At 37.8% G+C, this 25,920-nt stretch overlaps 1 protein-coding gene across 2 annotated transcripts in view; it reads right to left on the bottom strand.

The window, feature by feature from the left end:
• Window positions 1-23,493, bottom strand: part of CFAP43 (cilia and flagella associated protein 43) — a 50,075-nt gene extending 26,582 nt beyond the window's left edge. For both annotated transcript variants that reach the window (XM_027802503.2, XM_027802504.2), the window contains exons 1-14: window positions 23,391-23,493; window positions 20,038-20,291; window positions 19,147-19,243; window positions 16,234-16,401; window positions 14,701-14,851; window positions 9,958-10,108; window positions 7,888-7,950; window positions 6,693-6,772; window positions 5,833-5,964; window positions 4,573-4,689; window positions 3,394-3,474; window positions 2,443-2,591; window positions 1,313-1,416; window positions 152-292 (exon numbers count right to left, since the gene is read on the bottom strand). In XM_027802503.2, the coding sequence (XP_027658304.1) occupies window positions 152-292; window positions 1,313-1,416; window positions 2,443-2,591; window positions 3,394-3,474; window positions 4,573-4,689; window positions 5,833-5,964; window positions 6,693-6,772; window positions 7,888-7,950; window positions 9,958-10,108; window positions 14,701-14,851; window positions 16,234-16,401; window positions 19,147-19,243; window positions 20,038-20,291; window positions 23,391-23,476 (1,774 nt within the window). In that variant the 5' untranslated portion in view covers window positions 23,477-23,493. The remainder of the gene's footprint in view (window positions 1-151; window positions 293-1,312; window positions 1,417-2,442; window positions 2,592-3,393; window positions 3,475-4,572; window positions 4,690-5,832; window positions 5,965-6,692; window positions 6,773-7,887; window positions 7,951-9,957; window positions 10,109-14,700; window positions 14,852-16,233; window positions 16,402-19,146; window positions 19,244-20,037; window positions 20,292-23,390) is intronic.
• Between the last annotated feature and the right edge of the window lie 2,427 nt (window positions 23,494-25,920).

Raw genomic sequence — 25,920 nt, 5'->3', positions numbered from 1 at the left:
TACAGACTGCTGTATGAGAAATGATGTCCCCAGAGAATGTACAGATAAGAAGAAGAAAGAGATTAAGATTGTTAGTATTTTGTGACAATGGATGGCAATAATGTGTTCTTGCCTTAGAAAAAGATCACATAGTATATATTTCAATTCTTACCTGTTCTGAGTGCTGGAGATAGATAAAAAGATTCCAGTCTTGCTCGCTGGGCATCTGCTGCATTAAGAAGAGCCACCACTTCAACTAAGTCATTCTTCAAGTCAGAAACCACAGAAAGATCCAGTACTTCATCTGCCAAAACTGATGCAGGTAGATGCAAATTGTTACTGAAGCATGGTAGCATGTTTTTACTAGGGTATCATATGAAACAAAATGAGATCCCTGTTCAGAATCCATCTCAGCTCAACCGCAGTTTACAACTTGCATTAAAATGTCAGACAAGCCAAAACCTGGTTTCAGAAAGTGCTGCGTGCACACAACTTTAGCTTGAGGCATTGGGTGCTGAGAATAAGTACCAGAGTGTTATTACATTAAACATTCAAATCTGAGTTTACATTCAGCTTGAATTGTAGCAATTTTGAGGCTGTCTGTTGATAACCACCAGATAAAGCAGAGAAAAGCTCTCCTCTAAGAAGCCAGCCAGACAATGAGAACATGATCAGGCAAATTCTGAAAATTATCTAAGGAGCTGTAATTCTATATTTGTCAAACCAATTAAAATGATAGTGTCCTTTATATTTAAAATTATGATAAAGATCAACATGCACAGGTGTGATCTGTAAGTATAACAGTACTGGAATGGAGAGACTACATAAACAAATTTACAAATTTCAGAATAATTTTTTTGTGTGTTAAAATTCCATCATATTTCATTTTTCAGTATCAACCAGGAAAGCTTACAATTTCAGCAGTCCCCATGTGAAAGATGTCTGGGACAGACATTTGTAAGAGGAGATTGCACCCAGCTATCATTATCTAAAGTTTTTTAGTCTAAATTCTAAATTAAAGCTTTTAGTCTAAATTCTCATACGGCAACAACTTTTCTGCTGGAGTTGTGATCAGTTGGTCAGCTAATGCATTCTCTTCCCTGTGATTTATACATGTGGTGGAAGAAAAGTAATATTGGAGCATTTGATAACTAAAATTACAGAGGCAAAAAAAATATTGGCCAGGACAAAATATGGTTGAGAAATAGGTGGGAAGAATATGTGAGAAAAAAAAAAGTAGAATGAAGGAGAGTGGCTTAGCATAATCAGCAAGGATACTTAAAATACCGCAAATAGTGAAAACATGATGTCATTAATGTTGTTAATATATTACCTACATATCCAAGAACTTGAAATAATTTTGAAGGCCGGGCATCTAGAATAAAGATATGTCCTTCTGTAGCGCTGGTAATGAGGAACTGACCACGCTGATCATAACTAGGTAAAATATAAATCCAAGCAGAAAACAGTTCAATACAGTCAATAAAAAGGGTCAAATAATTCCACTCCCATAACTCTTCCAACTTCAGAGAGCATAAACACAACTGAAATTTCAGCTTCTAGGTTTATAGGGTTCGGGCCTGATATAAAGTCCAGTGCTATGAGTGAAATTTCTAATTGAGTGGGTGGTCAATCTAAAGCTAATGATACTCCATAGCAGTCTATGTTAACAACTCTATTAAATCTTTCTTTGATGTTCACTTTTAAAAAAATAAAACTACCGTACAGATTTTGCTATTATTTTGAACAGACATGTCTTTGTTTGCATTGATTTGACTTTTAATAAGTTTCTTTCTATATCTTTTTAATGGTTTACCTTAGGTAACTGTGAAACGAGATCACATCTGAGTCTCCAAATAACAGGCAGATTTATATTAAAGTTTAACAGTTCAAAATCCATTCTATTTATTGAAAAATAGAAGTAAAACACTCTCAGATTTTTCAGTAATTGAAAAAAAAAAAACCCACCACCAAACAAACAAAAAAAGCCTTTTAGATCACTAGAGCTAATTACAAGAGGACTGGTAAATTCTGGAACAGTAAGCAAATGAATAATTAACAATGGTAATAAAAATCCACCATACAAGAATGGATGACCAAAAAGCTTAAACTTAACTTTACAAACCTTAAGTCTATATTCAGTGAGAAATAACCTTCTAATCCAGATAGATGGATTTGTGCATAATTACTGCATACAGTGATCTGTCAGAAAGGATCTTATACATCACTATCTTCAGTGCTTGGTTAAGCCTTCTTAAAATACAGGTTTACTACATCTCTTTCATATAAATCCTGCTACTACTCCTGTTGCAAGCAATTCAAAATATGTTGGAAAATAGCGAAGCTGTTAAAATATTTTATTTTGTTATTTTTAGAATAAAATTGTCAAAGTTTTTGTTAAACTAACAGCTTTACTCAAGCAACAAATTGACAATATTTCTGCCCTTGTTACTTTATACTTACTGCAAAGACAGCACTGGAAAACTGGAAAGAAAAATTCTGTGAACAACCCGTGGAGCCTCAACTTTGGTAACATCAAGGAAATAGATTTGACCTCTTTTGGTCCCTACAGCAACACTGTTGGAGGAGGGACAGCAAGCCATAGCTGTTGCCTGGTTGAGAAGTAAAAGATACTTAATAGTTCCATACCTTTTTATGTATTATGCTATATGTTAGTATGCAATTTCTTTTACTATTTAAAAGTTCCTAAAATCTGGAGAAGAAAGCCTAAGTGGTTTATATTAAAAGCTTTCTTTTTTTTAACAAAGGATTTTAGAGGCATCTTAGGAATTATACCTATGCTCTGTATCTACATATCAAAAGCTAATTCTGCAAACCTTAGAAAAAAGAATTATAACCACTATCCAGATTTTATGTGAAAGAAGGTCCACCTAAATAAAACAGTGAGTGCACTGTTACATGTATAGCTGTTATAGAAAGGGATTTTTTTTTTTCTTACTATGTCAGATTTCAGGGTTTGAATGCACTTAAATCAGGACAAAGCATTAGCAGTTTGAAATACTTTTATCAACTCAATTCTTAAAACCTGTTTTTCTGATCAGTCAAGGCATTTATTTCTTTTATACGTTTGAAATTTTTCTGTTAGTCTGACACTCATTAAATATAAAAAATAGAGTAATATCATAAAAATTTAGATCATTATTTTCAAATATGTGCTTAAAGACACATCACTAGGACATTAGGTTGAAACGTTTCCTGTGCTTTATGACCAAGTTAAATAAATTATTAGTTCAAGGAAACATTCTGAATTATAATCTTTTTTCATCTTTCATGGGTTGTTCAAAGACACTACTGAGCTTTGATCCAAATCTGTGGAATATTATGCTATGAATAGAAAAATATTAAAGAAAATTTTAAGTATCAGTCACTATACAAGCTCCTGGTTACATGTACCTCAATATCAAGGTTTAGCTTGCTGAGGCAAGTTCCATCTTCCAGAAACCAAACTTGTACTTCACCTGAAATTGTTACAGACTGTTGAACAGAGAAAAACATAGTCAAAAGAGGGTGGAATAACCACATAGTCTGGAAGTGGCTAGTGATCTCCTACAGAATATAAATTCAAATAATGTTTGTGCATAACAGATCAAAGTTTACTAGTTTTGCTTGGAATTATCTTGCTTTTCCTTTAAGTCCAGTTGCTGCAAGGTATGCCCGCCTAAGGAAAATGTTTAATAATTTTTGTGAATTGCTGCAACTAAAGGAATGGTCTTTAAGCAGAATCTAGGGCAAAACATGTAAGCTTGATCAGTATTAACACTCCCATCATTCAGCCAGCAATAGAAAAACTGCTTATAATTTTCTTTTCATAGGAAAGGCTTAAGAAATCTTGTTTTCTCACATGAAAAATTATGCATATCATAATGGTGCTTGAGTTCTTATATCCAGGCTATTTTGTAATTCCACAATAAAGTATGGCTACAGATCCATCAACCCTCACATTACTCATTCAGAGTCAGGTAAAATTTATCATTGCCATGCTAATGACAAACTGATTCAGCAGACCTAATTGATTAAGATCCCAGGGTTCCTAGGCAGGCTACTTGAAGAATTCATGGTCTGGAGATGAACTGCTGGCTAAAATATATGTCTTGCAGGAGTCAAAGACATAGGAGGAAAGCAAGGAATTCCTCAGAATGGACAGATCCATAAGTAAGGCCTTCTTTGTCCCTGGACCCAGGACAGAGGTATCTCTCAGGCTGTTCCAATTTGTGCTGAAGGCTGGAAAGATCAGTATGAATTTCTTGTTCCAACACCTGTTCTCTGATTTTAATCCACCTTTTGCTCAGCTACATTCCTGAACAATAGTGAGTCACACAAATCAACAGCAGAACCAATATGACATTTTAGCAATCTGTGAATTACTCACCCTGCATTCTAGAAAAAGTTCTGACCAGTTTATAGGACATATCTGGATTAATGCTATTTACTTCCTTAATGAGAAGTTACACAACTCTAACAAATAGCAGGATAGTCCCAATCTCTACAAGGCTTTTGATTTTGTGCCTTAGCAAGATATTGGTTACCTGAAAAGAGCCACTATTACATATAATAAAGAATACCATTTCTTACCACACAGTATTTGTTCCCTGGAGTAAGAAAATCAGCTGCCAGAAAAAAACTGCTGCATGCATCTAAGAGTTTGACAGCTTCTCCACTGTGGGCAGGTTTGTAAGCATAGACTGTGCCCTGACAAAGACAAATAATCCATCACTGGGCTATGAAACTTTTCATTAAAAGCTTTTGAAGACTTCAACAAAAAATACCCATCTTTCTGAGCTCCACTCTTTAAAGTTTTGTAATTGACTCTAAACTGAGGTAAAAAATGCCCAGTAGAATTCAGCTGAATTTAGTGGATCATATTAATTTACACTAGTTGAAGATCAGGTTAGTTCATTTTAGAGTGATCCAGCTACTCACATTTTAAAGAAGTTTTGTTTCTCAAAATTGCTTTAATAAAATAATTTTAAACCACCCTATTTCATTTTACTCCAGGAATCAATAAATATTCTAGACCAACATAAAATAGAAATCATAAATCAAGCTTTAAGAGAAGTTTTTATCTAAAGGTCTCAAAGTGTCTTAGAAACAATTCCTAACTAATATTGACAAAGATTTTAGAACTTCTCTACTCATTTTACAAAAGGATAATGAAATCAGAGAGTGTGACCAAAGTTACCATTGCACTTCTGTCCTGAACACAGAACCTCCCGACTCACATCCAAATACATATACCCCAAAAAACATTTTAAGAGCCTTAAAAATGACAATTAAATGACTAAAGGACTGGAAAAACAGGTGGAATTTCAGGATTTGGGACCCTTATGCAAGATTTATGGACATCAGGCTGGTCAAAGAAGGATCTTGAACAGGGCTGCCATAAAAATTCAGGTGCATATACAGAACACCTGTTCTGTATGCATATGCAGAATACTGCATAGCCACAGCAGGTCTGATGTACCCAAGCTACAATTTTCTCACTGTGCAGGCACACATCAAGCCTAAAGCTCATGCTCGGTAGGTCCCACGTGACCTGGACACATTGGAGACCCTGAACATGTACTCCATTGTACACACACAAGTATTTCTGTTGGGAAATCTCAGCATTAGGTACTTTATAATCCACCATCTGTAGGAGATAATTGTTCTGTGCTTCATGAAAAGTCTTTCCAAGCTTTCATTAAACACACAAGTGGGACTAAATTCACCTCTGATATAATTTGTTGAGTTGTGTGATTACATTACAGACATTCCATGCTAATAGTATCAGCATACACATATAGAATCACAGGAACATCCAATCATGTAATATTATTATCTCAAATGCTATACCTGGTCAGTGACAAGCAGAAGTACAGTGTAATCAGGAGAGAATATGAGGCTGGATATGGGTTGTAAGATATCAGCACAGATTTTCATTTCATACTGCAGACCTCTGATGTGATAGAAGAATAAAATGCCCTCCTGTGGATAAAAGTACAAATCCACATAAGGTCTAAGTCATTTATCCTAGCACACTCTGGCAAAATGAACTGCAAGAACTTCTGAAAAACTCTAAAGTAACAGTGTTTAACTGTATCCCATCTCTAATGGTCTCATTTGCCTCCAGTACGTTTAAATCCAGAGGACTCACCCTGGATAAGAAATTTATTGAAAAATGAAAGTGTTCTTTCATACAAGTCTTAGTAACAGTTCATATTTGATAACAACAGACTCTCTCATCAGTTAATACTTAAGAATTATTTTTTTTTTTGAGACAGTATAAGAATTTGTCCCACTCTTAAGCAGTAATGTACAATGGCATTGTCAGTTTGGGTTAAACACTGAGCTACATTTTGCACAAAACAATTTGGCAGTTCTCTTGGCCATTTTCTCTCCTTTCCTATTTTTTTCCATCCTTCTTTCCTGTTCCTCTAGAACATTCCTTGTATTTTGTGAAAAATAGAATTGTTCTCTTTTGTTGCTTCTTTGACTACAAAAATGGAATCTCTTTCCACCCTGCTCCCTTCCCATTTCTCATCTCAAGTGTTAACAAACAAAATATATACAACACCAGAAAGAACCTTTATACTTCTGTGGCCCTTCTCTTTTTTTCTAACTCCTGTCTTTGCAGTGAATTCTGCAAATATACCCCATTTGAATACTCCATTTCACGCAATAAGAGTAAGTTAAAAGCATAAAGGATGCCTTACACTTCCAGCTGCGTACAGTCCCTCATTACAAAATGTCATGGCAAACAAAACTGGTTTTTGCAGGTCCTTTGGTTTGCCACCTGAGAGAACAAAACCAAGACAAAAATATAAAATTTAATTTATTGCAACAATGTGTCTCAATTTTAAATCTGGGATGATTTGTGAGTATAAGGGCTTCATGGGCTATATATTCTTTGGACTTTCTGCTGTGATAATGAAGGAAAATGTTGGTATATATAATTTGAAATGATAGTACTACTGTTGTCTGATGAACTAGAAAGTAATATGAGAAGTTACTTGATTTTGTAAAGGCTGCTAAATAGCCACATTAAAGTTTGTCAGTAATAGAATCTGAACCATTTAGGTGGGAAGGGACCTTAGAAGTCCTCTGATCCAACCTCCAGCTCAACACAGAGCCAACTTCAAACTCAGAATCAATATCAAAGTTAGGCCGTGTTGTCCAGAGTAATATCCAGGTTTGAACATACCCAAGAATGGCCATTTCAAAACTTCTCTGGGCAACTTGTCCCAGTGTCTGACTACCTTCACCAAGAAAGTATTTTTTTTTTCCTAATATCTACACAGAATTTCTGTTGATGCAAACTGTGTCCTTTTTCTGTCTGGTTCCATGTTCTCCGTAACCTTTCATTAGGTAGCTGAAGCAATAGTAAAATCCCCCATTTCCTTTTCTCCAGGCTGAACACAGTTCTCTTAGCCCATCTTTGTATGTCATGTACTTAGACTCTGCAATAATCTTTGTGGCCCTGTGCTGAACTTCACCCGTTATGTGAATATCTTTTTTGTACTGTGGAGCCCAAAACAAAGTGTTCAAAACAATCCCTAAATCCTAACTCAACTAAATTACAAATGATTGCAGTTCTAAAAAAAGTTACTAAAACTGAGCAGTAGGGAACCTATTACTGCATCACTTATTCCAATTTAAATTAGAATGATCAGAAATTATTTCACTGCCACAGTTTCTCCTGAGGCTATTAATTTGGCTGTCTATTAGCACAAAAGTTATTAATCATTTGTCATGTAAGCATATAAAAGATTGCCATCAATGTGTCTTACAGAGGTCTGTGTGAGCTGAGTTTTTCTAACCGGTGGCTTTCAGCTCTACTCATACATTATTACTCCCAGGCATCACTGGTGCTGCCTAAAATCTATTAGCTTGATTTGAACATGGAAATACCTTTCTTTTTCTGTACTTCTCTACGAACATATGACACCACGTCCGATATTTTACGCATGTAATCTGCACAAAAGAAAACAATTTATAACATCAACCTTGTTTATATGTCAACATTGCAATAAAACGCATTGTATTCCAGTCTACTGAACAAAAGGCCAGGTCCAGTATACTGAATCAAAAATGTGAATTCTTCCTCAATATCCACAATTTCTGTCATTTATGCAACTCAGCAGCTACAATCTTTCTGTGATTCAGCCTACAGCTGTAAAAGGGAGACAGCAATACCTGGCATGGAGAGTGGTACAGATGCAGATTTATTTTTCTCCTAGTGTTAAGTTCTGGTATTGTTATTTTTAACTATGATTTTTTTCATTCGATGTAGTTATGAAGGAAACTTTAGTCAGTCTAAAGAACATGCCCAAGTGAAAAGTTGTAGCTGCTTATGATTCTGTTTGCAACACCATAACAGGAATTTAGTATGTGCTTAAAGTTGGACATGCATTTAAGCATTCTGCTAAATACATACAGATTGCAATATGTTTTAAATTAAGCAGAAGCTTCAGTACAATATGAATACACACAATTCTGTTACAGTTTTAGGACAAGACTCAAAGAAGAATATACAGGCCAAGGAAAAGCCTGAATGGCAAATATTCTTGTTGTGTTCTATTGAACTGGCATAAACATTTCTGGTCACACCTCTGCTTTTTATTTACTGATGATTTCCAACTCTTGATTTGGTAAACTTAAAACTCTGGTAATTTCAAATGCAGAGAAATAATGCTGGTTTGTTGGGGTTTCTTAAGAGCAACCTCCCGTCTCTGTGTCAATTATCAAAAATGAACAGAGATACAGTACTTTGGGAAAGTCAGAAATACTTGCTGCAGCTTAAAAAATAATGTATTACATAGCAGAAGAAGAAAGCAAGATTATCACCAGCCCATCTATTACCATTGATTCAGTACTTATTACAGCAACTGTGCTATGCTGGTCTACCACAGGATATTACCCAGCACTAGTGTTAGGGAGAAGCATATTCCAGTACTCCTTTTAGACCTGACTGAACCAGTGAACTTCATGTGCATGGCAGGACTGACAACTTCCATCCCTACGAAGGATGATAGAGTACAGGCTGTCATTGCCAGCACAGTTTATGCTGGCTGTGTCTCACTGTCCTTTATCTTGGGAGTCCTCTGAATGGGCACAGAAGGCTAGTGTGCGGTGGCAGCAGAGGAGAGACCTTGTGATTCCCAGAAAAAAAAGGTATGGAATGGGTGGCTGTTGCTAGAAAACTTTAGTCAGTCACTAGCTTGCCAAAGGTCCCCATGAAAAAAGACAGGTGGGAATATATATAGGGCAGATAAATTGCCTCAGCAAGTTGCAATCAATCCAAGGTCCTCCCATTCTAGAATAAATTAAAAGCAGACTTCCTTGAAGCCAAAGACACCTTCTGTTCACTCTGTGTGCTTCATACTTTCTGCAGTAAAGCCTGATAAGTCTTTACAGCCTTGTTTTCATTAGAAAATTGTTTATGTAAGAGCTGACCTCAAGGAATTCTATTAAGCAACATTACATTAAATTCAGTTTTCTTGTTTGAAGACTCATCACGAGTCTTCAAAGATCTGTTCTAACATTATCTAACATACCAAATGTGGACAAGTCAATCTTTCATGCAAAATAAAATAAATTATTGGTGCTTAACTAATAGTAAAAAGACTTTGTATGGCGGGTATATTAATAGCTTAATGTCAGTCTAGTAGGGCTGGTTAACAAGATCTGGGCTTCTGCAACTATTGCTTATTTTATCAGTTTTGATGTATTTAGAGCTTTTTCCCTTTTTTTACCAAAGAAAAATGAAAGCCCATTATTGGGTGCTGAAGAAACCCACACGGAAGTTCAAAAGACATTCTTAAATGTTTATCACAGTAATAAAAGAAATATGGTTCTACAATATAGCTTTATAATTTCTGTAAGGTACAGAATAGCAGAACAGAAGAAAGCAAAAAAAAGCTTTCACCTATCCACTTTCCTCCCTACTTGAATAAAACACACAATGCAGCTATTTCTTACCAGGTAGAGGTTTTTGTTGAAGAACAGAAACACTGCGTGTCTCAGCATCAATTGCCAAAATACATCCTTCTTTACAGCCCATGTAAATTTCTGAGGTTGTGGTCCAGCAGTGGGCAGTAGGATGCACTGAAGGCTTAATATAATTTCTAGGCTTCAGCACAAAAATAACTTCAGTCAACACTTGACAAACACGTGTACACTGTACAAGCAGTTACATGCATTTTAAGATTAAAAAAAAGATATCATTACATCATTGAGTCTGACCACTTGTACAACATCAGCTTTATTTTATTCAGTCATTCCTTCACTGAGGCTAGTAACTTAAGAAACAACAAGATTTTCCAGAAAAGTCTGTCTAGAGATAGCAGTGCAGAACTCACTTCACTCCATAGAACCTGTTTAAATGATTAATTATATTTTCACTGAAAAATTAGATATTTTTAAATTTTAATTTATCTGGATTTATTCTCCAGCATTTGCATCTGTTACAGTTTTGTCCTCTAACTTGGAAATCCCTCTGTTATCCTCCCTACCCTTACAAAGATATTGGCCCACCACAACCAGGTCGTCTCCCAATTTTTTTAATGATTAAGTTAAGATAAAATTCAACACATTTAGCCCCTAGACTTTTGGGATTTTTTTAAAGTCAGAATAGTACTGGAAGCCCAAATTGAAATGGTTACCCACTACAACCTCACCCTGACAAATGCTTTTCAGAACAGTCTTTCACTTTGTAGAAAAAACCTGCACATGTGGTCTTGCATACCTGGCAGTACTAAAACACGTTTTTTTAATAATTTATTTTCGCATATAATCCAAATTGTTCTGTAAAAGAGCTCTGTCAACCTTTGCATCTTCTGCAAGTAAATTCTAGAAATATCCCTGCCACAGACTTCCCATGTGCCTTGAATTTCATTTTGCTATAATAAATCTCATAAAACCATCATCCATAAAACAGGAAGAACAGATTCTCCACCAAATATTATTAAAGACAGTGAAACAGTTCAGATACAACAGTAACAGAGACCCCATAAATAACATGGTAGAACTAGATTGAAGAGAATTTGGGGATGGGGAGAGGGGAACAAAATACAAGAAAATCTTGGGAGAATGTTTAAAAGAGAAGATTCAAAGAACCAAGCATGTGAGCAGAAATGGTGAGGAACACTAGATAATACAATGGGTGGAAAAAACCAGAAGACTATAATTCTATAAAACACTTGCTGTCTCAGTAATGGTTCTATAAAAAGAGGAAATATGGATGGACTTGTGATGAAAACATAGGGCAGAGAATCATAAGTACCCAGATTTCATTACTAAAATATGCCAAGGACTTGCTGTATGATTCTCGGTAAGTAACTTACTCTCTATTTATGCCTTCAAAGCATTTTTAATTTCTCAGGGGGAAGCTGCTACAGAAATAAAACATACCAACATTTACTTTATAAATCAATTAGGACTAAACAGTAATAAATCTTTTAACAAATGGGGCTTTATAGCACTCAGAGAAAAATCTGATATAGTCATTTTCACTGATTCTATGAGACTTGAATATCACAAATCTTTGGGACAGTTGTAACAGAACTGCTTTGAATCCGAAGCTTCCTATGTAAAGACAGCTCCTGCAATGTTCCTTTGTACCTGCTGCCACGACTGCCTTTACACATAACCTAGATAAATCCGTTAATCCTAGGATGAGATTATGTAAATCCCAAACCAGGTCACTTCTTGAACTGTGCATTGGTACAGTGCTGAATCATCATCATAACGATAATGATAATAACATCTTTTTTTTAACTTCTCTCCCTTTTGAGTAGCATCTCTTTAGGGAAAAAAAATCCATGATGGATCAATCCTTGTCATGAAAGTTTTCATTAAAAGACAATGGAATAAAATTGTTATTGGGGACAGAGTGGACTCAAATGGGCTTGTCATGGTAAAGCATATTCAGAAAGCTCAGGTCCCAGCTGTAAGAAATATCGAAACAAAACTAAATCAATCTAATGCTAGAAAGAAAAGTACTGAGAGCTGTAGGATATTTCCATTCCTTTCACTCTGCTGCCCCGCTGTGGTTACACTTCCGTACATACCCAGCCCCAGTATCCTGCAGACTATGGAACCCTAACACATTTCAAAGCAGCGAACAAGTGTACTGGGGGATGGTCTCGCTTTTCTTACATGCCTCTCACACATTCTTTAGGAGTAGGCTACAGCCTTCAAGGCCTAAAGACTACAGGCGGAAGACGATTCCTTTAAATTGTAAATAAATGGTTCTCCACTTTGGACGCTTGCATCAATATGAAAATCATTGATCTCAACTGATTTGGATTTAGTGATAAAGAACAAAAATCCTTCTGTTGAATTCTGCAGAGACAGGTAGAGCTTCATCAGGCCATGATACTGGTCCCAGTGGATTCAACCGAATGCACCTCATTAACCACCACAAGAGAAGCAGGTTGTCTCTTACTAATTGAAAAAGCATTGATGATAGTAGAGAGGAAAGTAACTCCAAGGTATTTACTAATGTTGAGGCACAGATTTTAGGCCAATCTGCTCACAGACATTTGTAAAGGCATACAAATCATCAGTGATAGTAACCATTGATACATCTGCTGCAGTAGCTTGTCAATTTATAAACCCACTGAAGAATGGTAGTTACAGTACCTCTATTTCGGACACTCTAGTCCATTACAGCAAAAGTAATCCAAAGATACCGGGGTATCTGAGGAACTCAGCAAGTTCAGTCATTTCAATCTCACAGTTGCTACATTAGACACTTTTCATCACAAGGGTCTTGATGAAACAGTATTTTAAAGAAGTATCTTCTCCATCAATTATATTCTGATCAACTCACGCAGGAATTGCTTTACCAAAAATTTATGTTCCGAGTTGGGGTGCTGGAAGGGGGTGCTTAACCTGAAAAGGCATATGCATGCAATTCCCCCCCAAGGTTACAAGATCCAGTAGTGGCTCGGTTTTTCTGTTAGGTTAGAGATGGAGCATACGTGCGGCAGGCATGCACAGAGGGGAGAATTAGCACTGCAAGGCACAATAAATGCAAGTCCTTCAAAAAAATTACTCAGCTAATCTGGAGCAAGAAAATACACCAGAAATTGATTCAGTGCCTCCTGGTGCTAAACTGTAGTGTAGCACCTCAAAACCAGTTTGTATTTCTGCAAAAAAACTTTCATTTCTAAATAACCTGATGTTCATTAACTTGTCAATATTCACAACCAAAATGCATGCATCTAGGGAATTTGGACTGCAAAAAACTATCAAAATATTTACAATTTGATTTGAAAGAAAAGGAAATCTTTGTCAAAGACTAGTAGAACAATCTACTCTTACTCCAGAAATATTTCTATGTATATGGAGAACATATAAATATGGAGAACATATTTAGCACCTTGAAGATCCTAAAAAGAAATCTAGGTTTTTATGAAAGCAGCTGGGAATGCAAAGACCCTATAGTAGTATCTAGTATGGTTGAAAGTACAAACTTTTCTGTGTGGAAAAGTTCACAACATGGTTCTGTAAGTTCAAGCATAAGAACTTACCATTCCTGATTGGAATAGCATCCATTCAAGAAGAGACAAATTCTATTAAGCCTTACAGATCTAATATGACAATTGGTTTTTTCCCTCCAATAACTCTCTTAATTCACTTCACAGGCTAAAGAACAAAATGTTTTTTGCAGTTCATCATCTGCACATAATGTAAGAGGCAATAAAGCAGAAGAAAAATTCAATGCCCCTAATAAGCATCTATTATCTTCATCTTCCATGTTCTAAGTGATCTGAAATATAAGCAGTTGATGTGTAATCAGAATCAGTAGAGGATGTTTGTTTGCAGTTATCAATTATCCTGGAAAACAAGGGCATCAGCAGTTACACAGTTAAAAACCTCTGTGAATCTGAATGCATGAAGCCATGAAAAGAGGGTAAGGTCAGCAAAGCACCATTCCCTATTTTTTATTCTGCTTTGTAAGAATAAAGTTTATAGCAGAAAACTGTGGTATACTCTTATGCATGGTGGTTTTGGTGTGTAATATATATCTTAAGTCACAAAATCTAAATTGATGGTCTTAATCTTAGAAAAGAATCCTAGATTTGCAAGTTAAATGTTTTCACATTGGCAGATGCTTCTAGTTGGTAGTCAGATGAAAGTAAATTCCAAACAAAATGAAAACATTTTTGAAGCCTCTCAAAAAAGGCATCTCAAGGGAGTCTAACAAGTAAATGATCAAATACAAGTGAGACAAATGGCCAGGTCCCAACACTGACATTGGTATGGCAAGGTATTTCAGAAGCAGGCGTTGCTGTCTGGAATAAAGCTTTCAACGTTTCCATAGCCTGAGACATTTTCAGAGTTAAAAAGAAAAAAATCGCAAAGGGAAGTAACCTGGGAATAGGTTTTCAAGGTTCCAGCAGGTCATAATAGCTTGGATATGGTTAAATACATGCTTTATACTGCTTCTGGGACACAGATTAGTACCCCCACTGCACACATACATTACTATGCTAGTGCCTGTGTCAGAAATCTCTACATTGTACTGCACTGTGCAGTAGCAGCATGCCTGTCAAAACGGATTTTAAAAATATTGTTGAGAAAACAGATCTATTTACTGGGTTTTATCTGTTTAACAGACATTAAAATTATTAATGTAATTTATTGAAATTTTAATTTATTTGCATAAAAGTATAATGACTTGGAATAGTAAAAAGGAAAACAATCAGTAACTACCATGTATGTTTCTGCTTCATCTCCTACGAGTCCAGCAATGGCTGAAACTGGCAAATCAGGGCCATGGTATGGATCTTCACTATGAGAAACCGGAAAAAACCAATCCTTGTGAGGACTCATGGACCCTTGTCCACCAGGGAGTTTCACAGGGCTGTGAAAAATCAAGAGATACTGTCTGAGAAGAAATATTAACAGCAAATGCTGATATAAAACTGAGGAGCACATTTCCAAAACTTTGAGACACCAACTCAGTCAATGGGCTTTACTTCTGCAACAGTAATGGAGTATTGTGGTAAACAATCATTCTACATGCCACATACCATTTCACTGAAAAGTAATAGTAATTCTACTACAAGAAAAAATAATAAAATGTTCCTAACTGGCAGAAATGGATTGCCATGTTCTAGCTCAGTGTCTTTTTTTGTTGCCTTGTATAAACAACTGTTCTACATTACTGTTTCCTTATTAACCAGGATTAATAGTCACACTCCTAACTTTTATATGCTGCAAGGATTTATGCTTAATGTTTATTTGGAGAAAGTTTAACGATCATGAAAGATTGGCAGCAGTATTTGCATGATGCACTCTGGTAATCAGCATATGACTGGCTTGAGGATTCTATATCCACAAACTGTTGATTTATGACTTTGAAAAAATTTCTGTAAAATGAACAGTTCTCAGTGGAGGTTTAACCTCAATCGAATGGAATGAAAAGTGAGGAAAAAGGAGTATATATGTATTTTCATATGTATATAATGAAAAAAAAAAAGCAAAAAACCTTCAGTATGGTTTTCAGATCACAAATTAAGGCCTTGTCTGTACTTTCACTAGTATAACCTCATCAGTGGCAATATGTTGGTTATAGTCATAGTTAACAAGATTAAACACACTTGGGAATTGTGGAGTAGTTGCCACTGAAACAGCATAGGTGTTACACCTCAAGGACTCCAACCTGAATAATACATACTACTTTTATACCAGCCTCAAAAAAAAATTTAGCATAAATTCTAGGTTTGCTGTGCTCAGTGAACTGCATTGACAGGGCCACCTGCTCTGGATCTGTAAATCGGCCTCACAAGCTGGAAATTACACAGAAAACTGATACCGCTTTTGGTACAATTTGTGATTAAAACAACATATTGTTTAACTATGCTTACTAGGAAGCAACCTGACCCAAATTTAGTGGTTTCATAGCTACAAAAGCAAGGCTCAACATAGCCACTTGCAGGAAAGTAGTCCAGGCGGTACATGAGTTTGGTCATGTAGCTTTTGATAGAGGCTGCCAAAGCAGCTGATTAGTATTACCTTCATGAGATGCATAATTTTGGACATGTGAGTGCTAAGAAATGAAATCATAAATTCAGTTCACTTGATTGACTAGACAGATTCACACTGGTTGTGATTTAGCAATTACTGACTGCAGTTGCTAGGTGAACTAAATTGGATTAAATTCTTTGCAAACAGATATAGGTTACTAGTCTTAGCAAAAATACTTCTAGATTTTTCTCTTAACCTGAAGGGTGTTCCACTTACTTTTGCTTAAGATGATGCTCATCATTATTCCTTTCAATACACCAGATTGTAACAGATCTCTCATCAACAACACACAGTTGTTGCCAATTCATAGGGTTAAAACTTAAAGAGGTAGCTGTTACCCCTGGCCGAGACTCACTGCACAGGAGGATACTTTCTTGCCAGTTCCTTCATTAGGGAGAGTGAAAGAAAATCAAATCCATTAAATAAGTTAAAAACATTCAAGCCAGATCTGGATGTGACTGTGACTAACATTCAATATCAAGTATAGTAAACAAAAACTTTGTCACTCACAAAAATTTCTGCTGCAAAATAGTTAGGTCCCCTTGAGAATGAAAAGGAGGTGATTAATTAGCCACACAAAATTATTACTGTTACAAAAAGATTGAATAAAAAAATAATTCTGAAATATGGAATTTTAGAAACGTTATCATACACCTCCTTTTGTGAAAAGACCAACAGAGTCAAGACACTTGTTTTTTTCTTTATCATTCCATCAGTGACTACTTGAATGGAGCAAGACAACTCTTCAGCACCCCAGACCTCAGCCTTGCTTTTCCAGTCCATAACAATTATTTTAAGGCTTGCAGACTCAAACTTGGAAGATATTATAATTAGGAAATAAAACACAGTCAGCTCGTGATTATCTATGGATGAATTACTTAGGTAATACAGTAACTGTGTTGTGAATGCAGACATACAAACTATGGCTACATTAACTAACTTGAGCACAAAACAGGGCAGAATTTGTGTGGGGCTGTTATGTATAGCTAACAAAAGCCTGAGAATCTGCTTTCCACTGACTTTTCTTTAGTCCACTGTAACCTATTTTATATTCTCAACATCTAATTTGCATATTTCTCCATTATCCAGATTAATTCTTGACTGCATTTGCATTTTTAGGTGCTGTCCAAGAACTGATTATCATCATTTGAAGAAAATGGTTAAAACTGTTTCTTAATTTCTTGGACATTATATCTGATTGCTAATCTAAATAACATTTATAGCTTTAGTATTTGTCATTACTGCTGAGAGGAAATGCATACACTGCTGTAAATGGATTTGTATAATCCTGTTGTTCTGGCCTGTAATAAATTCACTCACAAAAACAAATCAGAATGCAAGACAACGGTTAATATTGATAGCATATGCAAAAAATGAGAAGTATTCACACATACACAGTAACTCTCATTAAAATTACAGTAAGCTATAAGCTGCAATTCTGACTTTAAAAGATACCAGCGTGTCGCTCTCTAAATATCTGTCAGCATGTTCTCACCTCATACCTAACAGATAGTGCCAACGCTCTTTTAGAGCGGATAATTTATTAAGATCTGAAACTATACAGTACATGTACCTGAAAAAGAATCTGGCATTAAGCCTCTCCTTTGAACAGAAAAAGATGAAAGGCAGCTTTTGGTTATCCATAAGCTTTCTGTATTTTGAGACTGACATAACTTTCAAAACATCTCTTATACCTCTGATTTCAAACTATCTGCTTAAAATACAGAAACTGTGCAATCATCATATAACGACACATTAAGAATGCTAAGGATTGAATTTCTTGCATCCATACACACTCATTTCTACAAGGAATGCACAATATAATCCAATTGCAAAAATGAAGGTCCTGATCTCACAGTAAATTCACACACCTCTGTTCAAGTTATTAGAAATTCTGAGTGTAGTATTGTAAATTGGTTCCATTTTGTAACTAAATTCTTTCTAACTGGAATCTAGGATGGTTCTTTCATGACAATTAGCTGCTGATAGTCATATTCATGCTGATTCAAACAGATTTAAATTGTTTGGCCTCGGAAACTGCCGCTACTTCAAAGCATTTAAACATTTCTAGATATTTCCATTTTTAAGAATAATCTAGAGAAATCTTTCAAAAGGGTGGTGTTTTAAGTGCACACAAGGAACACATTAGCCCAGGTGTGCTGTTTCTGCTGTAAGTTACAAGCATGTAAGCCCATCAGGCCAGTGAGGCTGTCTTGCTTGTTTCTACTGTGCTACACACGCAGACATCCTTCCTGAACTACTGTGTACAGAGTTCAGAGCAAACATTCTTTTTCTTCACAAGAGATAAAGAAGCGGCATCTGTAATAGTATCTACTATCATTACTAAAATTCTGGAGTTATAGGAGTTTCTGCCTCTTCGCTAATTGTACAAGGAAAGGTCATCATTAAATTGGGGGTATACAGAATATTCTTTACGTGTCCTTGCTTGCCTTCCTCCTATTACACCCTCCCCATTTGTTTTGAAGAAGTGCTCAGAACCTACAGTCAATGAAAGCAATGGAAGCAAGAGCAGGATTATATTTTTGCAGAAAATTAAAAAAAATAAATATTCCAACTTTCTGTATCTGCACTGTATTATCTAGTATTTCTTTTCATGACAATGAGCAGAAAATTATGATCTAACCCAGTGACCCATGGTAGTGTAATCACTGAGCAAAACTGTATGACAGAACTAAGATCAAACACAACATTAAGAGGAACACTGAACATTCCAGGTGAACAGAAAAGTAGAAATTGGCTTTAGAATGCTTTTCCTCTTTTCAGCAGGCAACTTTCTTTCACAAACAGCATGGTTCTCAGCTTCCTAGGGTGAACAGATAATTAGCTGATGCTGAAGACTTTAGAAGTACTCCAAAACACAAAATTTTGAAGAAGGTAGAAGGCAGCTGTAGCAAAGTAACAGTCATTCTGACTAGTGGCTACTAATACTAGAAAATAAACAGCAAATTTGGTACAGAAAGTTTGCAGACAATGATCAATAAAAAAAAAAAGAGATGAAGGCAACCAGTCTGTCTTCCACATTTGTTTACTTAATTCATGCTAAAACAGTACACACACAAAGTATGAACAACATGTAAATGGTATTAAAGATATTTTTTTCACTCTTACCATACTGAAAGAACAAATTCTGGGATTGAAGAGTAACTGGCTAGATACGGGCCTGTGAAACTAAATGCAAGTAAGGTGTAATCCAGTTGAGCATTACCTGAAATGTAAAAATAAAGAACAAGGTCTTTAATTGCCCTGGACTTTACCATATGCTATCACAGATAGGGTACTCTTCTCAGTTCCACTTTAACTTTTCAGAGACATTCTTTAAGTCCCCGATTCCTTTGCCTCACTCCAGATTATTGTTTTGATTTGATCATAAAAATGTTCCCTATGTTTCACTGCTTGGAATTTTTTCAAATTTTTTTCAATAACACCTTGATTTTGTACAGTATTTTCCCCCCAAGTACCCTGAAATCCTTTGCAGTCATAACTTTACTCATATGCATGAAATAAGCAAGCAGTATGATCCTTATTTAAATGGCAAGGCACTGAAACATGGATAGTGTAAGCAACTTAACTAAGGAGAGAAATGTTATGAGGCAGCCAGAAATACCCATTAGATCCCAGACTCCGGAGTTTAACTGCAAGAACTCTCATTCTTCTCACATCTCGGATTTTCCAGTGTGGCTTTCAGCAGTCTGCCTGGAAGCCTACTGCAGTATGTTATTTTTCGTTATTCTGACTATATTTTCCTAGAAGGAATTCCATTTCATTCCATTTCTTTTCCCTTTAAAACAGCTCCATGTTGTATTGTCATACTCCTCCTTAGCCTGAGCTTAACTAAAAGTAGTGCAGTGGAAAATCCTGCTACTGTTTTCCATGCATCTTGTCATGAGACAGTTTCCTATAACACTGTTTTTCAAGTCTTATCAAAAAAACCCTTCAGAAAATGCATGACTTTACTATTGTTTTAATGAAATGGTGAGGGGAGGGTTATCACATCACTACCTTTTAATTCCGTCAGTTTACTCAGTTCTGGAAAAGTGTAGATATATATGATGGGATTCAGCTTCCGGTCTGAAAAGGCCAGCACTTGCCTGTTCCCATTCACTGCAAAGGCTCCCACCTGGCCAGTCTGACAGTGCAGTACTGTTGTCATCTTTGTTTCAATGTCCAGGAAGAGGATGTAATTGCCACAAGGGTAGCAGACAGTTTGATTGTTGATAAAGCCAAAGTTCTTGTTTGAGAATCCCTGAACCCAACTGCAGAAAGAGTAACTGAATGTTAAAACATTAATCAAAGACACACATTTCTCAAAATACTGTAATAAAGGGAATATTGTAGCCTAAGTTACACTGAACTGATGCTTGGGATTTAAGACTTCTCCTCATACCAATGTTGCAAAACCACAATTACTTCAAGATCTAGTGTTATGTATCATCCATTCGGCGTTATCCAAAAACATAGGGTCAATCTTATCCTGATAGAGTACAAAGGACTGTAATAAGAACATGGAGAGATGCTTATATTTCTTTCAGTTTTCACTAGAAATAGTTAGCCACTCCACAGGCTCTGGTTTAGTACTCATATCATAGTAATAGAGTGTACCTTTATTCTGAAAGAATTACACAGGTACAATCCATACTTGGGACCAAATTTTTTGTTTAACCTTTTTACACTTTCATAGTTCATCTCATCCCCATAAAATAAAAACTACAAAGCACAGCTTGCGTTTATATGAACCTAACCAGGAGGACTGTTCTGCTTCAAAGATACTAGTACTTTAACATGGTAAAACTTTGGTATATAAACAAGATGTGTTACACAAGGACTGAAATAAATTACTGAAGGGGAGTCAGCTTATGAACTTACAACGTATCAACAAATACATAACTGCCTGCAGATGTGTTTACCTTTCAGGAAGTGCATGGATAAACACCAGGGTCCTCTTATCAAAGGGATTTGCATTTACCACTACGTGAAGGTGTCTGACTGAGCCACAGCATAGCCAGGTAGTACGATGGCAGAAAAGTTTCAGCAGTGTAACAGATACCCTCCATGTACAACACTGCTGTTAGCACCTTCTCTTCTAATTTCTATTCAGAAACTTTCCATTCCTTCTCTTCTTCCAAACAAGAGCATTTGACTCAAAAAAAAATTTTGTCCTCTGCAATTGCAAGCAGTGTTTTTTTGCTCCTTTCACAAACATAAGTCAGTTGTAAGATCAGCTCAGCTGCTGATCCTCTACTCTTACTAGACTATATTACAGCCTCAGCACTCTCATAATTAGGAACATTTTTAAATGACTAGTCTTAAGATATTTAGGTCCAGCAGTAACTTCTCATTTTTTGAGTAGTGTCTGCTTTTGGCCTCTTTTGCTACAGACCAGAACAGGAGCACACTGACCACGTGCTCATGCAGATGAACTGAATACCATGGCAACAAAGAGGAGACATTTTAGCTGATGAATGTTTTCTGGACCTTTTATGCAAGAACTAGATGCATGGCATGCCATGGCACATAAGCAGACCTTTATGAACATGCTCACAGGAGCAGCTCTATGCTTTTCCCCAACACTAGATCTGAATCAGTGGGAATGAAGTATATTTTAAGTTCTGTTTGCAAGGATAAAATGAAATCTAGAAAGTATGTATGCAGGGATAAATTAATGGGATGACAGTGAAATTTATCATCCTTATATAACCAGTAAAGGCTTAAGGGAACAAGGATTCAGGCTGTTATCTGATGGCACCTTTGAGTGGTACTACACACAGTCAGGTAATTACCCATAGCTTGCTCACATTTTCCATGCTGTGTCTGTCTCCAGCTTTGTATAAACACTGTGTCAAAATATTTCAGTCATGAACTTTGCCAGTTGGTGAAATGTAGATGGAGCAAAGTAATTAAGAGCTGCTTAGAAATTTCCTTACAAAGCATTTTTCCACTGAAAAATGCTAGTTTGTACAAAACAGATTTTATGAAGCCATGAGTTTTGTTAAAGTTCTGTTTTCTGAAGACATGCATTCCAATTGCCCACTACAAAATAATTGTCACTTTCTTCTAAAACTAATATACATACTACTACTCATATTAATTTATAAGGCAAACTTTAAACTTTTCTATTTTATGGGAATAGGTTTTGTTTCACATTCAAAAGGGCTTACATTTTTGTTTTGTTTTGCATAATATTTTCATTTCATAATGGTGTTTTCACAAAGAAAACCTGCATCACAGCTCTTCCGAGTAACACCAGTTTGCACAAGGGACCCCCTCTGAATAGCAACGACATGCTTCAGACTACCTTTTTTACTCCACAAGTATCAGAGTGGTTAAGGCTGAACCATATTTCTCACATTACTGGAACAAATAATTTTTTCCTCTAAGAAGTGCTGCACCTAGAATTATGGACCTATGTCCCATACTATCCATAAGCGTTGATAAAACTGCTGAAATACTTAGAGTGGGCAAGGAAGTCAAGACATCTGTCCCATTACACAGAAAAAAAATTTCTGAACATCCTAGATTGTTGTGAAAGTCTCAATCAAGGTGGAGCATGAAGGGCTTAACTCATTACAGCTCCTATTTGTTCAGAACCAGAAAGCAAATTGTTGGATTACCAAGAGCTCTGGAAGAGAAGTGTTTTTCTATATGTACTGTGGGTCATGTTTGTGGAAAATGAAAATCTGTAAGTATGACATGCAGATTAGGATGCTGAGAGAGAAAGACACGAGTGAGGATTTAGAGTATCAGGAAAGTTAAAAGCAATAGCAGAAAACTGTGACAGTGGGGTTTAAGAGGTACAGAACAGCCACAGAAATCCTAGAGGTTGAAGTAGCCTGGGTAAAAGAGAAGAAAAACATGGACACAAACAGAACTGAACTGCCTGGGTTCATGAGAGCAGGTACTGAAAGAAAAGCATGCTCCAAGAGTTCATCAGAACCGCATGGTGCCAGAACCACTACACAGGAAGAGGCAACAACTCGTACCACACAACTCACCAAGCTCCAGCTTGAAACTAGTCAGGGTTGCTTACTCCCTGTTTCTGAGCCTCCTTATACTAAGGGCAGAGAACCTAAGTTTCATCTAAATCCACCAATGGCTCTGTCCCCACTATATGCTGCAGTCCAAGAGCTTCTTTCTTTCTCACCCCCGCAACTACCTGCCGCCCTGACGCGGAGCCACAGCACAGCGGCCCCCCTTCCCCTCCCTGTCAGGCCGGCCCTGCTCTCTGACAGCTGCCTACAGCTGACCATGGCGAGAGGAGCGAGGCCCCCAGAGTACCGGGGGCAGCCCAGCTGGGCTGAAGGTCAGAGGTGTATGTAGAGGCCCGGAGGGCGCAGGCTGTCCTGGCCGGCCCCCACCTCACTTCCAGCGCTGCCTCCTCCGCTGAGGAGCAGCATCGGTCGCCCGGGGCCTCGGCGCAAGGCTCCTCATCAGCCGCCTCCATCGCCCCACACCGCCGGCCTGTTTGCACCCGTCTCCTAGAAACAAGAACAGCTCCTGCCATTAGCTGACGCGACACCTCGCGCCAGGCTTAAAGCAGACAGCTGATTGGCCTGCCCCCGTGCGCCAGCCAACCAACCAGCACGGGAAGGTATTTAAAGGGCCAGCAGCGCCAGAGGAAGGGGGCAGTAGGGTGTTTGTTTGCGGGTGGGACGGGTCGTTGTGATGTGTTGAGTCGCGCAGTCGGTAGCATACCTAACTGTCTCACATAGGCAGCGACCTATGTTTAATGCGGTAATTCTGCCTGTAAGTCACAGACATCTGTGACATCTGTAATCTTTTAACGTGGGTAATCATTATTGCTGTGTCTAGAAAGCAGTGGTTTTATCAGATAGAGGGGCCAGCCTTGGGGGAGTAGTCATGGGTTCTGTTCCTCAGCTACCCCACGGGTCCTTGCTGTGGCCATGCATGTGCTGCTCTGGTTCCAGTGGTGTTTAGCCTTTTGCTTGGTGAGGCAGTTACACCTGTTTTCCCCTCACTTCTTGTGGTTTTCCTTGCATGAGGTACTGCAGTTGTTCTTGCAGTGCATAAGGTGGTGCTCCTGAAGCTTCAAGGAGAGCTGAGAAGCTGACCACTGGAAAGAAGGGACAGTAGGAACCTCCAAGTATTTTAAAAGCAGAATTAGTAGTAACACTTCCTTTTCCCTGTCCCAAAGGGAGAAATGTTACTTAGCGTTTTGCTTACATTGGCTCATTATTACTTATCTATGTGGTGACGGTGTGTGGTGTTGTGACACTACTGTGCACTCAGTGCTATACAGCATGATGGAGGGTGGCACTCCTGTCCAGAGGCAGCAGGACAAACCCTGTACCTTATCTCTTGTCTCTGCAGGTGTTCTGTATGCCATGCGAAACTAAGATGGGGTGAGGAAATAGACTTATTTTTCCATGGTGCCTTTGAGGAGCTACTGCAGCAGGCAGATCTTGTGATGCTGCTTTGGGCTCCTGCGTGCCTGTCTCTAGGCTGTGAGTTAGCAGGTTGCCTGTGTTGTTCTTAATTGCTGAAAGAAACTTCAAATGAATTTTCTTTTTTTCATGACCCAAAATGTTGCTGAATCTTTCCTAAGGGCAGGCACTCAGAGGAATGAGAAATAAGTCCTCTAGTCCTCTAACATTTTTTTTTTGATAGGAGGAGAAATTTATTTTGTTGGCAAAGGACATCTTATGTATAGCTTCTGTTTGCCCAGGGGCATGGCAGGCTTGTGCAGTCAATTACCACTCTCTTTCACTGCTTGAGCTGCTTATTAATTACATAATCAAACAGCAATGACTTAACAAAAAATCACGTTATTCGTCCATTCAAATGGATAATGGTGTTAGGTTCATGGTCACTTGACTAGCAGCCTTCTCAGTGTTTGCCTGCAGGAGAGATCACCACAGAAAACACTGGTGTCTGTGACATAATGCCTGAGGCCCAACTCCAGTGACAAAACCAAACCAAAAGTCAGCAACAGGCAAAATTTCCTCACTGGGCAAGCACAGATCCAGTGATGAGACTGGAGATGCTCCAGTTCTTCTAATTAGCCTTGGGGGTTTGGCAGAGAGGTGTCCTTTGCTAGGAAGGCCAGGAGTTTCCTTCCCTTCGGCTGCCCCAGCCCTCTGATGCCTCCAAGTGTACTGTTTCCTAATAACATACAGCTTTGGCCTGGAGGCTGCGTGGAAGTATGTGGAGGCCCATGAAGGGAAACATTTTAATTCTGGGACCATAGATCAACTTGGACATAGTGAAATAAATGCATTAAGAGGAAAGCTCCTCAATTTCCGCTATTATAGTCTGGGAAAAGCTGGTACAAGGAAGGCCCTGGTGCCCTTATCTCTGCTGAAGAGGGAGGAAAAGGGATGGAGAGAACTTCAGTCTGTGCTTCAGGTTTTTTCCTCTATGCACATACTGATGCTCACAGAGATCATGTTTGCAGAAGCAAGCATGAATCCCTCCATGGCTGCAAGGTAGTAATTAAATTAAATCTAACTTTTGGTGTGCCCCCTTGCCCGTTAGGTTATCTGTTGCCTCCTTTTGGGTTTTCATTGTGAAACAGTATAGCTGTAGGAAAGAGAAACTCTCCCTGTTACCCTCAGGGTAGGACTGATTGGATTTTGAAGGGCAACAGGTGATGCAGTGCTGCTGGAGCCGGAGAAGACCCTGTCCAGGTGGGAAGGGAAGCAGAGGCAGGCCTGGTGCCTCACCAGCTGCTGGAGGCACCACTTGGAAAAAAAAAAGCAAAAACCAGGCATATGGGGTGTTTTGCCATAGGTTTCCTATTTAAATGGGAGTGCCAGCTGGGGTGGGTTATGCTGAGGTTATAAAGGAGAGTATTCAGAGCAGCGTAACAGTGCCTGCCCCAGCGAGCAGGTCAGCATGTCCGCCGGGGAGGGTGGGCAGCTCAGAGAG

Source organism: Falco cherrug, chromosome 9 (genome assembly GCF_023634085.1).
Source record: "Falco cherrug isolate bFalChe1 chromosome 9, bFalChe1.pri, whole genome shotgun sequence".
Taxonomy (NCBI): Eukaryota; Metazoa; Chordata; class Aves; order Falconiformes; family Falconidae; genus Falco; species Falco cherrug.
This window is presented reverse-complemented; position numbering and strand designations above follow the sequence as displayed.